This window comes from Mytilus californianus, unplaced genomic scaffold, assembly GCF_021869535.1.
Source record: "Mytilus californianus isolate M0D057914Y unplaced genomic scaffold, xbMytCali1.0.p SCAF_22, whole genome shotgun sequence".
NCBI classification, from domain to species: domain Eukaryota; kingdom Metazoa; phylum Mollusca; class Bivalvia; order Mytilida; family Mytilidae; genus Mytilus; species Mytilus californianus.
In genome coordinates, this window is record NW_026262671.1 from 2,484,279 (window position 1) to 2,498,916 (window position 14,638).

The window sequence follows — 14,638 nt, forward strand, 5'->3', positions numbered from 1 at the left end:
TGTCCCGTTTTCAAATTGGTCTACATTAAGGTCCAAAGGGTCCAAAATTAAACTTAGTTTGATTTTAACAAAAATTGAATTCTTGGGGTTCTTTGATATGCTGAATCTAACCATGTATGTATTTAGATTTTGGATATTGGACCATAATAGGTAAATTAAAAATTTTTAAGTTCTTAGACCACATTCATTCTGTATCAGAAACCTATGCTGTGTCAAATATTTAATCACAATCCAAATTCAGAGCTGTATCAAGCTTGAATGTTGTGTCCATACTTGCCCCAACTGTTCAGGGTTCGACCTCTGCGGTCGTATCAAACTGCGCCCAGTGGAACATTTTATTACAGAGATGTCGTTTACCAAGCCCGGAAATTTAGAAACAATCCGGGTAAACTTATAGATCCTTTAGATAAACTTATTCTTAAAGGTTACCAAATCAACACTGTAATTAGATCTTTTGAAATATTAGTGATGTCTTTACACTAAATCCATAGGAAGTTGGATGTGTACTGATTGATATTTTAGTCTTAGATGCATAATTTTTTTTATTAGTTGTTATTGGCTTTGAACTAGCTGTCAGTAACTGTGAGTACTCTCAGATTTGTACTTAATGTCCTTTTGTTGTGAGGATGTATAAGTACCCTCTGTGTTTTTGTTTCTTGTTTTGTGCTTTGTATCTATCTGATGAGTTGAGCCCTTTTAAACTGATTTTTGTAGTTCATATGTTGTACTGTTACACCATTGTCCCAGGTTAGGGGGAAGGTTGGGCGCCCGCTAACATGTTTAACCCCGCCACATTCTGTATGTGCCTGTTCCAGAGGAGCCTGTATTTCAGTGGTTGTCATTTGTTGCTGTATATCAAATTTGTTTTTCGTTCATTATTTTGTACATAAGTCAGGCCGTTAGTTTTCTTGTTTGAATTGTTTTACATTTGTCATATTGGAGCCTTTTATAGCTGACTATGGGCTTTGCTCATTGTTGAAGGCTGTACGGTGACCTATAGTTGTTAATTTCTGTGTCATTTGGTCTCTTGTGGAGAGTTGTCTCATGGGCAATTATACCAAATCTTCTTATTTTTATATTGAATCTATAACAGGGTCAATACAGAAACAGGCAGTATTAAAGTATTGAGAAATTTGTCGGGAGTCCGGAGGGGTGTTCAAATATTCATGGTTTTTGGAAGAGGGTCTTGAATTTATTTTCTTTCAAGGTCCCCCCTATGAAATAAAATGATCAGTCTCTTAGATCATAAGTATATTATTCAATATTCATTAAACCTTGATCTTTTTGTCTCACATGTGCAATCTTCGTGCTCAACCACAGGCCCACCAGCCCAGGCTTGTAAAACTTCTGTCGGGCCTGTAAAAATCATCTCCACAGGCCAATATAATTTTAACTAAAATTTTCTTAAAATTCAGCTTTTAGATTCAAAAGTCTATTGTGAAGACTGCATGTGTCGAAAGTCACAGAATCCAAGACATAGGGATTACAATCTAGCGGCAGCAACAGCATAAACTATTTGTATATAAATATTTATATTTCAGAAGGTAGAAGACCTGGATGCTTCATACCTTGTATGCAAATGCCTTATATACTTATATTACGAAGTTTCCTGTCTGTTCTATGTCTATTTCCATTTTCATGGTTAAGCAACTGCTTGAATATTTTTAGTCTCCTATCGACGAAATTCAGGTTTGCACTCTGTCCTTCTGTCTGTCTGTCTGTCCATTCTTCAGTTCATCAAATCAGTTTTCCAGACTATTTTCCTTGGTGCTTGAAGATATTGATTTGATATTTAGTATATATAGTTTTATCATGACCAGTTACAGATCAAATTTGATTTTAGTTCTGGTCTGGTGATTTTGTGCAGAGTTATGATCCTTGAACTTTGAAAATTCACGCAAGTAATCAGTTTTCTGCATTTTTTTTCGTCATGCTTGATATTTTATATAGAGGTTACCATTACAAGTTACAGACCAAGCTCGAATTTTGTTCCGATCTGATGATTTTTTGCAGAGTTATGTTTCTTGGATTTAGAAAATTCTCTCGAGTAATCAGTTTTCTGCATTTTTTTTCATTATGCTTGAAGATATTGATTTGGTATTTGGTATATAGTTTTACATTGACAAGTTACAGATCAAGTTTGAATTTTGTTTGTTTCGAATGATTTTTTTGCAGCAATATGGCACAGGCACTTATCTCAACAAAAAAAAATCCCATTATACCTTAACACTTTCTTTACCGGATTGAACTGGATTGTGCGTCTCTATGACATTATAGAAATTGCACGCGACCGTCACCCGCCCGAATTGATTTCAATAAAAGTGCTTGTTTTTTTGTAGTCATTTCAGACATTTTGTAAATCGACATGTTGATGCTTTTCCTGGAGCTGGCGTGCGATTGTTGATTAAACATCGATAGTGCATATTACAATAACTGTTCTGTCGTATTTTTTTCCGTTTATAAATGTAAAATATATATTTAATTTGAGTAAATCTATGGAAAAATTAAGTGAATTTGTCAAAAAACGGAATTTTTTAGCGGAGAAGTCTCTTTATAAAGAATCATATTCGCACATTTTCTGTTAAAATACCATCATCAAACAAATCGGCGACGACTTATTTTAATCATTCAAACAGTTGTGTAAAGTAAACTGTATGCCGTATGGTCCACGTCTCACGATGATCATAATATTTTGTCAGCGTCCAACATTCATCTGCAGCCATTGTTGACCTTGACTCGATTTGGAATTGGCTTTCCCGAGTTATTTATATAAATAGGTCACGTTTCTAAACACAACAATAAGTAGCGTGAAAAGCAGCTCATGTCCATATTTCAGCATAAAAATACCCTGATTTTCCAGAAGTCTGAATATAAAATGTTTACTTTCACTTTTCTATCATTAGAATTTTGATGATTTATTTATAGTTGCATAGAATAGTCAATAGAATATTTTTTTTTTTATTTTCATATGTTTTACACCAGTGACCAGATACTTTTAGGATTTATTTAAATTATTATCTGAACTTACTAACACACTAGGACTTTTAAATTTGGAATTGAAATTTCTTAAACAACACCCAGGTTTTTCAAAATATTTCTTGAAAATAAAATTTGGAATTTACCTCTTTTATTTAATTTTGTCTGAGTATATGTCTCTGATTTTGTTTATTGCTTTCCACTGAAGCCCTCCATAAAAAAATTACCAAGATATTAATAAGATATTTCCTTTTAATTTCTGAGGTTTTATATTGAATATATATATATGTCATTAAACTGGAGCTGGAGGTTAAAATGTTCATTTCCATTCACATTAAAATATTGTTCTTGTCTATGGCTACTTTGCAATACCAGTTAACTACAATCTTTATAATTTAATCTGTTAAAATATCAACTCCTTTTCCATTTTATTGTCGAGCCTGCGACTTTTGTCGCAGAAAGCTCGACATAGGGATAGTGATCCGGCGGCGGAGGCGTTAGCTAACCTCTTAAAAATCTTTACATTTTAGAAGGTGGAAGGTCTGGATGCTTCATACTTTGTATATGGATGCTTCATGTTACGCAGTTTGCGTCAGTCACATGTCTAATGTCCTTGACCTCATTTTCATGGTTCAGTGACTACTTAAAAAAAAATTAAGATTTTTTTTAATGTTAAATTCTCTCTTATTATAAGTAATAGGATAACTATATTTGGTATGTGCGTACTTTGCAAGGTCCTCATGTCCGTCAGACAGTTTTCACTTGACCTTGACCTCATTTCATGGATCAGTGAACAAGGTTAAGTTTTGGTGGTCAAGTCCATATCTCAGATACTATAAGCAATAGGTCTAGTATATTCGGTGTATGGAAGGACTGTAAGGTGTACATGTCCAACTGGCAGGTGTCATCTGACCTTGACCTCATTTTCATGGTTCAGTGGTTATAGTTAAGTTTTTGTGTTTTGGTCTGTTTTTCTTATACTGTATGCAATAGGTCTACTATATTTGGTGTATGGAATGATTGTAAGGTGTACATGTCTAGCGGGCAGGTGTCATCTGACCTTGACCTCATTTTCATGGTTCAGTGGTCATAGTGAAGTTTTTGAGTTTTGGTCTTTTTTTCTAATACTATGTGCAATAGTTTAACTATATTTGGTGTATGGAAATATTTTATGATCTATTTGTCAGTCACGCAGGTTTTATTTGACCTTGACCTCATTTTCAAGGTTCATTGCTCAGTGTTAAGTTTTTGTGTTTTGGTCTGTTTTTTCTTAAACTATAAGCAATAGGTCAACTATATTTGTTGTATGGAAGAATTGTTAGCTGTACATGCCTGCCTAGCATAGTTCATCTGACCTTGACCTCATTTTCATGGTTCATTGGTCAATTATTAGTTTACTTGGTTAATGTTAAGTTTATGTGACAGTTGTAATAAAGCTTTATATTTAGGACTATCAACATAACATCAATGATTAGTAAAGAAGGCGAGACATTTCAGCGTGTGCACTCTTGTTCCAATATATAACAAAAAAAAGACTGGACATACACGTGTATTAGCTTGTGTATTTTATAATTTATTTTTATCCAGCCTGCTGTGACTGGACTTTAAAAATTGTGGTCTGCATACTTGGGACACGAGTGTAAGGTGAAAGTCTTGCAGGTTCTTAAATATCTGAGGAGATACAATTAGAAGCATTTTATACCTTGTTCCATTTACCAAAAACAGTTCTCTCAGTCTTGTGTATATTTTGTGTTCATAACTTCGAAACATGCACATTATTTTTACTGCAAGCACATGACATCTCACATGACATTACGACGTAAAAAAAACGGAATCCCAATTTTTATTGGTCAACTGAAGGCCGTCTTCAAAGGTCAATTTATTTATAAAATAGAATCGAAAAACAAAACACAAATGGAGATGTGCATGCTGTCTCATTTTTGGACTAAATAAATGTTTGTCGTGGCCATTTGCAGGCACAATTGAAGAAATAACGAAGCAACACAAAGGTAAGCACATCCAAATTTGAAAACGACAACTTTCAATGAAATGTTGGATTAAAAGCCCCCTAAATATCCGCATTGATATGCAAATGATCGCAAATGAGGTCAAGGAATAAATATTTATGATTTTCACTGGAAGAGGCCTTTTCCAAAACATAAAACATTGAAATAAACGGCCGTTGAACCCATGTTGCTCCACGGAGGAAGCCATTAATTTCCCCCATCGTGAATGACGTTTCAACTGTATATTTCTTATTTTAAACTGTACGATTGCACTAAACGAAGCATAGAAACAAATTTCAAAATACGCTCAATGACTACGTCAATTTTCTCGATCATACGCCCCGTCATTTCGTTGTGAAACTGATTTTAAAAATACCGAAAAACGATGCCTCAAGGCATCGTTGGGCCAACGTCAGGCGATGCCTCAAGGCATCGTTGGGGATGAAAGGGTTTTGATATAACGCAAGGTACTTAACTCGCATTTTTGAAAAATGTCACCCGGTCGCGAAATTCCATTATATTTTGAATTCTCTGTTGTCAACCCCAATAAAACTTGTTATACCGTAAATCAAAATTGATTTATCTACACAATGGTGTATAACACGCCTACCTTTGTTGTCGAAATCATTCATAGCAGGCCTACCCAAGTATGTCAACCGTAATTATTTTGTCTACCAACACTCGATTGGAAATATAAGACTCGCAGTAAAAGGTATCCTATTGGTCAAATTTTATGGGAAGGTCTATTGCTAAAAATAAATATTTCTTGGAGTTATCTCATTTTATATGTAAAGTCCAGAGAGAGTCTGAACCACATTGATGGAATGGGAAAATTTGAGTCTAAAAATTGAAACTCTTAACTCATTAGACATACCTCAAATAACACTTGTTAGATTTTTTCACGGAATCTTTTACAAATTTACTATCTGGGTGATAAGTTCTATTCAGACAAAAACTAACAGGTTTTTTTTTAAATACTTTTTTTAATTAATCATTTACTGCGAGTCTTATATTTCCAATCGGGTGTTGGTAGAGGAAAATAATTACGGTTGACATACTTAGGTAGGCCAGTAGGCATGCTACGAATGATTCTGATATCAAAGGTAGGCGTGTTATACACCATTGTGTAGGTAAATCAATTTAGATTTACGGCATAATAAGTTTTAGTGGGGTTGACAACTGAGAATTCGAAATATAACGGAATTTCGCAACCGGGTGACATTTTTCAAAAATGCGAGTTAATTTCCTTGTGTTATATTAAGGTATAACGGGAAATTTGTTTTCTGAGACAAGTGCCTGTTCAATATGGTCCTCGTAAAATTCACACAAATAATCAATTTTCCACACTTTTTTCTTTTCTTCGCACTTGAAGATTTTGCTTTGATATTCATTATGCAGTTTGATCATATTAACAATAAGGATAGATCAAGTTGTTTCAGTGCAATGAGTTTTTAACTGGTAGGGGACTATGTATTGCCCTGAAATACTTTCAGAATGCTTGTTTTAGTTTTGTTGCTGTGATTTACTCCCTTACTATGAGTTATAGGGTAATATATTTTGTATATTTGATGCTTGCAAGGTCTACAACAATGTACATATATCCATCAGACACTATATTTGGTATATATCATGATTGTTAGGTGGACATGTCTTTCACAAATTTTCATGGTTTTGTCCATTTATCAAATGCTGTAAGCCATTGGTCAATATAAAAAAAGAAGATGTGGTATGATTGTCAATGAAACAACTCTTCACAAGAGACCAAATGACACAGAAATTAACAACTATAGGTCACTGAAAGGCCTTTAACAATAAGCAAAGCCCAACTTTATTTGTTGTACGGAATGATTGTAAGGTGTACATGTCTGTCTGGTAAGGTTCATCGGACCTTGACCTCATTTTCATGGTTCATTAATTTTGTCAATGCTCAATTTTGGCAATCAGGTCTGGCCCTTTGGCTTACAGTATCTGAGTATATGCAATAGGCTAGGCCAACTTTATTTGATGTATGGTATGAAATTTAATTCAATCAAGTAAATCAGGCAAGACATTTCAGCATGTGCATTATTGTTGTCATTTTAGTTGCATTTTATTAAGTTAGTTATTTATGAGTATGAATAAAGTTGCCCTCACAAAGACTTTTAATAATCTGACCTCGTCCACCATATTAAAATTCAAAATATTTCACAGTGGCTAGCTTAACTGTTCTTGCATTTTTCTAACTAAATATTGATACCCAAAAAAATAGAAACAATGGCTGTCTTTTCCCTCAGAGCTGTTTGATTATCATATAAGGCAAAACGCAAAAAAAATTATCATATAAGGCAAAACGCAAAAAAAATTATCATATAAGGCAAAAAAAATTGCAAAAATTGTCATTAAAGGGCAATAACTCCGTTAAGGAGTCATCAGACGATTTCCTCCATATTGTCTTAATTGTAGATCTTGTCTTGCTGGTTATTTTTGCTTATTAAAGTTTCTATCTATCACAATTTTTAAGATATAAGGCAAAAACGCCAAAAAATTGGTAAAATTGTCATCAAAGTATAATAACTCTAATGAGGAGTTGACTGACGATATTGACAATTAGACTTTTTTTTAGAACTTGTCTTCCTGATTCTTTTTGCAATTTAAAATTTCTATCTTTTTTAGCTGGGCCAAGTGAGCTTTTCTCATCACTTGGTGTCCGTCGTCCGTAAACTTTTACAAAAATCATCTCCTCTGAAACTACTGGGCCAAATTTAACCAAACTTGGCCACAATCATTATTAGGGTATCTAGTTTAAAAAATGTGTCTGGTGTCCCGGCCAACCAACCAAGATGGCCGCCATGGCTAAAAATAGAACATAGGGGTAAAATGTAGATTTTGGCTTATATCTCTGAAACCAAAGCATTGAGAGCAAATCTGACGGGGTAAAAATGTTTATCAAGTCAAGATCTATCTGCCCTGAAATTTTCAGATGAATTTGGTTATTATCTTGAATATTATTATAAGTTCTACAAATAAGTCAACATGACCAAAATGGTCAGTTGACCCCTTAAGGAGTTATTGCCCTTTTATAGTCAATTTCTAACAATTTATCGTAAATTTTTGTTATCTTTTACAAAAATCTTCTCCTCTGAAACTACTAAGATGAATTTGACCAAAGTTGTAAACAATCATCATTAGGGTATGTAGTTTGAAAATTGTGTCTGATGACCCCGCCCGCGAACCAAGATGGCCGACATGGCTAATAATAGTACATAGGGTAAAATGCAGTTTTTGGCTCATATATCTAAACCCAAAGCATTTCAAGCAAATCTTTCAAAAACAAAATTGTTCATTAGGTCAAGATCTATACGCCCTTAAATTTTCAGACCATTCAGGCAACCCGTTGTTGGGTTGCTGCCCCTGAATTGGTAATTTTTAGAATTTTTTTCAGCTTTTGGTTATTATCTTGAATATTATTATAGATAAAGATAAACTGTAAACAGCAATAATGTACAGAAAAGTAAGACCTACAAATAAGTCAACATGACCAAAATGGTCAATTGACCCCTTAAGGAGTTATTGCCCTTTATAATCAATTTTTAACAATTTTCATAAATTTTGTAAATTTTTACAAAATAATTTCCACTGAAACTACTGGGCCAAGTTCATTATAGATAGAGATAATTGTAAGCATCAAGAATGTTCAGTAAAGTAAGATCTACAAACACATCACCATCACCAAAACACAATTTTGTCATGAATCCATCTGTGTCCTTTGTTTAATATGCACATAGACCAAGGTGAGCGACACAGGCTCTTTAGAGCCTCTAGTTAATTTTCAAAATAATAGTCCTATAAGAAGTCGTTTTGATTTATATGAACAGTTGTAAGAGCTCAACATTCTGAACAGTTTTGCTCCTGTCAGATTTTTCTCTATTTATAACGGTTTACAAAATAATAGACAAAATTTCATTTTACCCCTATGCTCAATTTTTTTACGCCCATTTACGGGACGTATTATGGTATACCGTTGTCCGCCTGTCCGTCCATCGACAACATGTCGGATATTAACTCACAAACGCTTAAACCAATTTGTATGAAACTTTGATGGATTGTTTATATCTATTGACGTGAGCTCCTTTTGTTTTTTTTTATAAATTTTAGATTTTACGTTTCGGAGATATGGGGTTTTATTCCTTAAAAAAGGGGGATTTTCCAGTTTTCGGACAAGAACTCAAAAAAACTTTCACTAATTTGCAAGAAACTTTGGTGAATTGTTTATATCTATTGACATGAGCTCCCTTTCGATTTTTATAAATTTTAGATTTTACGTTTCTGAGGTATGGAGCTTTATTCATTACAAAAAGGGGGATTTTCCAGTTTTTGGACAATAACTTGTTTATATCTATTGACGTAAGCTCCCTTTCGATTTTTATAAATTTTAGATTTTACATTTCTGAGTTATGAGGTTTTATTCATTACAAAAAGGGGGATTTTCCTATTACGGACAATAACTCAAAAATGCTTTGAGCAGTTTTCATGAAACTTTGGTGAATTGTTTATATCTATTGATGTAAGCTCTCTTTAGATTTTTATAAATTTTAGATTTTACATTTACAGTGATGGGATTTTATTCATAAAAAAGGGATCATTTTCCAGTTTTCGGACAACATCCTTAAAGTGCTTTGAGCAGTTTTCATTAAACTTTGGTGATTGATTTATATCTATTAAGATAAGTCTTTCATAAATATCGGATGTGACATTGAGAAGTTATTGAACTTTATTCTTTGAAAACGCGACGGGCGTATCATCATTAAATTTGGCCAAGTAGTTTCGTGTAAAATTGTTGAGGACGGACAACGGTGCATGCCAAGTGATGAGAAAAGCTCACTTGGCCCTTCGGACAGGTGAGCTAAAATGGGGCATTTTATCTACCTTGGAAACATATTGACAATATATTGTACATTCATATATATTTTACTGAATATTACATATTTTAGTTGAAAATTATGTCTGATTATGCTGATTCTTATGAAGAAGATGTTTTGTAAAAGAAAATTACTATAAAAATTTTGACATTTTTATTGCAATTCAAAAATTACTACCTCAACATTCTATGATTTTAGTTGAAAATTATGTCTGATTATGCTGATTCTTATTCAAAAATTACTACCTCAACTTTCAATGATTCATTTAATACAATAAATGTATGCATAGAAGTTTCAGCAATACCTTGATACTAACAATAAAGATAAGAAATCTTTTTGGATTGTAAGTATGCTTTAAATCTGACAGTCAGAAAGCTAAAATTTACAGTTTATCAAAATTGTCACAAAATTTGAGTTATTTCCCTTTAGCTAGCAACAGTTTAACTAAAATGCAGGATAAAAATAAGAATATTCATGAATGCTGAGGAATGATACTATTTAGTCACTGTTTATAAGGTGTAAGCACAGATTTCTTGAGACATCATCAGAAATACATCAATAATTGACCATTTGGAAAAAAATATTTCCAGATTTCGACCGACCTGCCATGTTAAACAAATTGCTTGGCAGTGGAAGCTATGAATCATTTGACATGCGCTGCATGGTAACCGGGCAATTTGCAGTGGGAAAATCAAGTCTGGTCAAGCTTTTAGTGGGGGATAATGTTCCAGAAAAGAGACGTCCCACTGATGGCATTTCGCTCGTAGAAGGTCGCTGTGGCCTTGATATTGAGACCAGAAGTTGGATCATGATTGATCCAGGTAAGAATAGACAAATACATACATTTATTTATATCTGAGGAAGATTCAGTGTTTGCCCAATGATAATGTAGGGGAGTGGGGTTTGTGGATGTGCTCACTTAGGTTCTGTCATTTTATATACTAGGAAAAACCCACACAAGCGCGGCTTGAAGACTACTTGAAATGTTTATGGTGATACACAGCTTGGGTTCGTGTTTCTCAAACCATTTTTATGCACTGATGCATTAAGTTGATAGTTTTTGTCTAGCTTGACGGAGTCAAAAAGCGAGACAAAGGGATGCTGTTTCCGGCTTCGACGGCGGCGGCGTCAACAATGTATTAGTTTGTGATAAGGTCAGTTTATGAGGAACCATTAGTGGTAGGTCAATGATATTTGGTATGCAGTTGTATAAGCATTGGCATATCTCATTTCCATGGGGATTATTTGGCTCAGCCCCTTTAGTCATGGTCTATTGACTTTGAAAATTTTGCTTAGTTAACATGTATTAGTTTGTGATTAGGTCAGTTCAAGGGGAACCATTAGTGGTAGGCCAATGTTAATTGGATTCAGTTGTATAAGCATTAGCACATCTCATTTCAATGGAGAATATTTGGCCCCATCCCCTCAGTCATGGCCTATTGACTTTGAAACTTTTGCTTAGTTTACATGTATTAGTTTGTGATAAGATCAATTTAAGATGAACTGCTAATGTTAAGTCAATAATATTTGGTATGCAAATTTATTGGCATTTGTAAGTATCGTTTCCATGGAGATTATATAGCTCCACCCCCTCTTCATGGTTCATTGACTTTGAAACTTTTACATAGTTTACAAGTTAATGTTTGTGTTCAGGTTTGTTTAAAGGGAACAACTTATAATAAGTCAATGATATTTGGTATGCAGTTGTATTAGCATTGGCGCATCTCATTCACATGGAGATGGTTTAGCTATGTACCTCAGTCATGGTTCATTGACTTTGAATATTTGCCTAACTTATTAAGTATTGCCATTTTGATTTCAACATTTGCATAATCAAAATTACAAAAAGCTAGATATATCTCTGTGATAACAGTTTATTATTAGTTTGTCAGTTCTTCCATAGGAGTTTGAATGTCCAATTAGTTAGCTTCTGTCTTGGTGTTACACAGGTGCTCCTAGAACGGAGGAAATAACTCAGAGAAGAAGACAATCTAGAACACTGATGATTAAAACATGTCTCAGTGGTGCTAGTTTGTAGTATTTCTTTCTTTTTTTTTTCGAAAGGTGCGAGTCAAGTTCTGTCACTGTGTGATACGGGTTCTCCAAGAACGGAAGAAATAACTCAGAGAAGAAGAAGACAATCTAGAACTCTCTGATGATTTAAATCATTTCTTCAGTGGTGCGAGTTTGTAGTATTTTTTTTTTTTTTCGAGTGGTGCGAGTTCTGTCTCTGTGTGATGTGGGTGCTCTGAGGAAGGAGGAATTTACTAAGAGAAGAAGAAAACAATCTTATGATTAAACACATTTCTTCGAGTTTGTTATATTTCTTTTTTTTGAGTGGTGCGAGTTGGTCGTGGGCCGAGTTGTTGGGCATTACATCGACTGAGCATGCGCAAAAGACACGGATCGATAATGGTCTCCGAATTTGGATATTTTCTCAAAAATTGTCGTTTTCTGTGGAAAAAAGATTATTTTAGGAAGTGCAAAACACTACATTTATACGTCATATCACAAATATTTCCAACTTTGTTTCAGTGGAGTTGTGGCTCAATGAAATCGGTCTCTTCCTTTAGTAGTAAAGATTTATTGTCAGTCTAACAGGGTTTGAATCAATTTACATTATGAAATTTCTTTTTTCCATACAGTTTGATTGGTAAATATTTAGAAACTAAATTTATACCAGGCAGATACTGAAAATAGACATTAACAAACTGAATATCAATTCATATGACATACTTTAGTTCTTATTTTCATGCATATTTGTTTAGCATTCTGAAGCCTTACTTAGTAGTGTGCTTTGCAGGGATTTTTTTTTTGTTTTGAGTTATTCATTTCAGAGAACTAGGTTGCCTATTTAGCAACTAATTTAGTAGAAAATTATTTGACAACTGAAATTGATTATGTTTTTTATTTTGGACAGGGATGGGGAGAATTTCATTGCAATGTAATGCATTATATTACAATTACTTTAACAAAAACATGCATTAATTACAATTACAGCTACATGTATTTATCAAAGTAATGAATTCAATTACAATTACTTTTGCAAAGTAATGCATTGAATTACACATTACATTAGTAAATTTTATAATCAAGTGAAAAGAAAAATCAAATATTTCGAAAAACAACATCAAGTCACAAGAGATTCTAGCATATGCAATAATGTTCCATGTATTGAATTTTAGTATACATGTACAAGGTCTATTCAATACGACTGTTACAATTTAACATCATAAGGGTTCCGAAAGTTTCATCCTTCGATCATGTGCATTATATGTTTCAAGGTATACATCTCTGTGTTCTCTCTAAAAACGAATTACAGAGATGAAGTTAGTACTTCTTTTATACTTTATATTACCTTTACTTTCATAAATATTATACATTTGGTTTTTTTTTTAATTACAATCAAAATATTTACTGAGAACTTCCTTCTTAATTATAAAATAAACATAGAGCTTAATTTTTCACCAAGTATCAAAACGGTGAAAAGATTTATTGTAAAACAAATTAATTTTTTTTTTATGACATCAATTATCTGTTATTTAATTGACAAGGTATTAATTGATCTTTTGACAACAATGTAACACAGTTATGCTTTTCAAATATCAATATTTTTATGCAGGAACATGTATGAAATAAAATGAAATAAAAAAAAATCTGATATAGATCGATATACAGTGTAACTGTTGTTTTATGCATTTAGAATTGTAACTTGGTCATTCTAGTATTTATACCAAATTTTTTTCAAGTTTTACCGTGGGCAAGGCTCAATCTCCAAATTCCCTCTAGCGATTTATGTAAAGTGTGAAAAATAGATAAAAAATAGGAAATCAATATTCAAATAATTATGTTCTTTGTTAATCAAGAAATCTTAAATTCTGCTTAACCCTTTCACCTATAGCTGCCCAGACAGAAGCTACTCTGAGACGATGGCTTCCCTGGCTACTATTACTCAAGTGGGAGATCTTCATAATAAATGTCAATAAAAACTTGTCTGTAGTATTTTGTGTCTTTATTTCATTCACTAACACCATGTTCACAGTTTTGTTCATGTTTTGATAATTTTTTCTTCATAAAATATTCAAATTTTCAAATTTTCGGCATTATGTAGGTGAAATTCTCAAAATTCTGCTCTTTGACCCAAAATCGTAATTTTTTAACCCCAAAACGGCAAAATTTTGAAAAATTTAATGAAGTTGTACAAATTCCTTACACTGAACGATGTCCATTCCAAGTGTTTTGTACATAAAACGACATTTTATGTCAAAAAAGTATACTAGTTTGGCTTCAATTCTTCCATATTCTTTCAAAAAAATGTTCCCTCATTTCAAATTCTCGTAAATTCCGTAAATTTCCTCTGATTTTGACACGGTTTTCAACAAACGGAAGCGCCATGTTTACACTTTCATCCTGGTATTCAACAAAGAAAAATAACTCGTGTTTGCACTGTTTTGAGCGGGAAATATAAAAGAGGTATTCCGATCCCGGTAAAACGGGACTCATCGTCAGCTGTCTGAAGCGTGAATACCGGTAAACCGGGACTCATCGGCGAAAGGGTTAAGTTAAATCTCCAACAATCTGTTAAAGATATATATGATTTGAAAAAAAGTAATGCAATGTAATGCATGAAATTACACAACTTTTTGCTAAAGTAATGCATTACCATTACAAATTTGCATTACCCCATGCCTGATTTTGGACAAACCCTAGAAGGTGAATAGTGATAAGGTTAATAATGGGGCTTTATTTAATAAGTAG

General features: G+C 33.3%; 1 protein-coding gene across 1 annotated transcript in view; it reads left to right on the top strand.

The window, feature by feature from the left end:
- The window catches only part of LOC127732090 (death-associated protein kinase 1-like), an 82,221-nt gene that overhangs the window by 16,663 nt on the left and 50,920 nt on the right, over positions 1 to 14,638 (top strand). Inside the window, exon 5 of the mRNA XM_052241144.1 lies at positions 10,471 to 10,701. Coding sequence (XP_052097104.1) covers positions 10,471 to 10,701 — 231 coding nt within the window. The remainder of the gene's footprint in view (positions 1 to 10,470; positions 10,702 to 14,638) is intronic.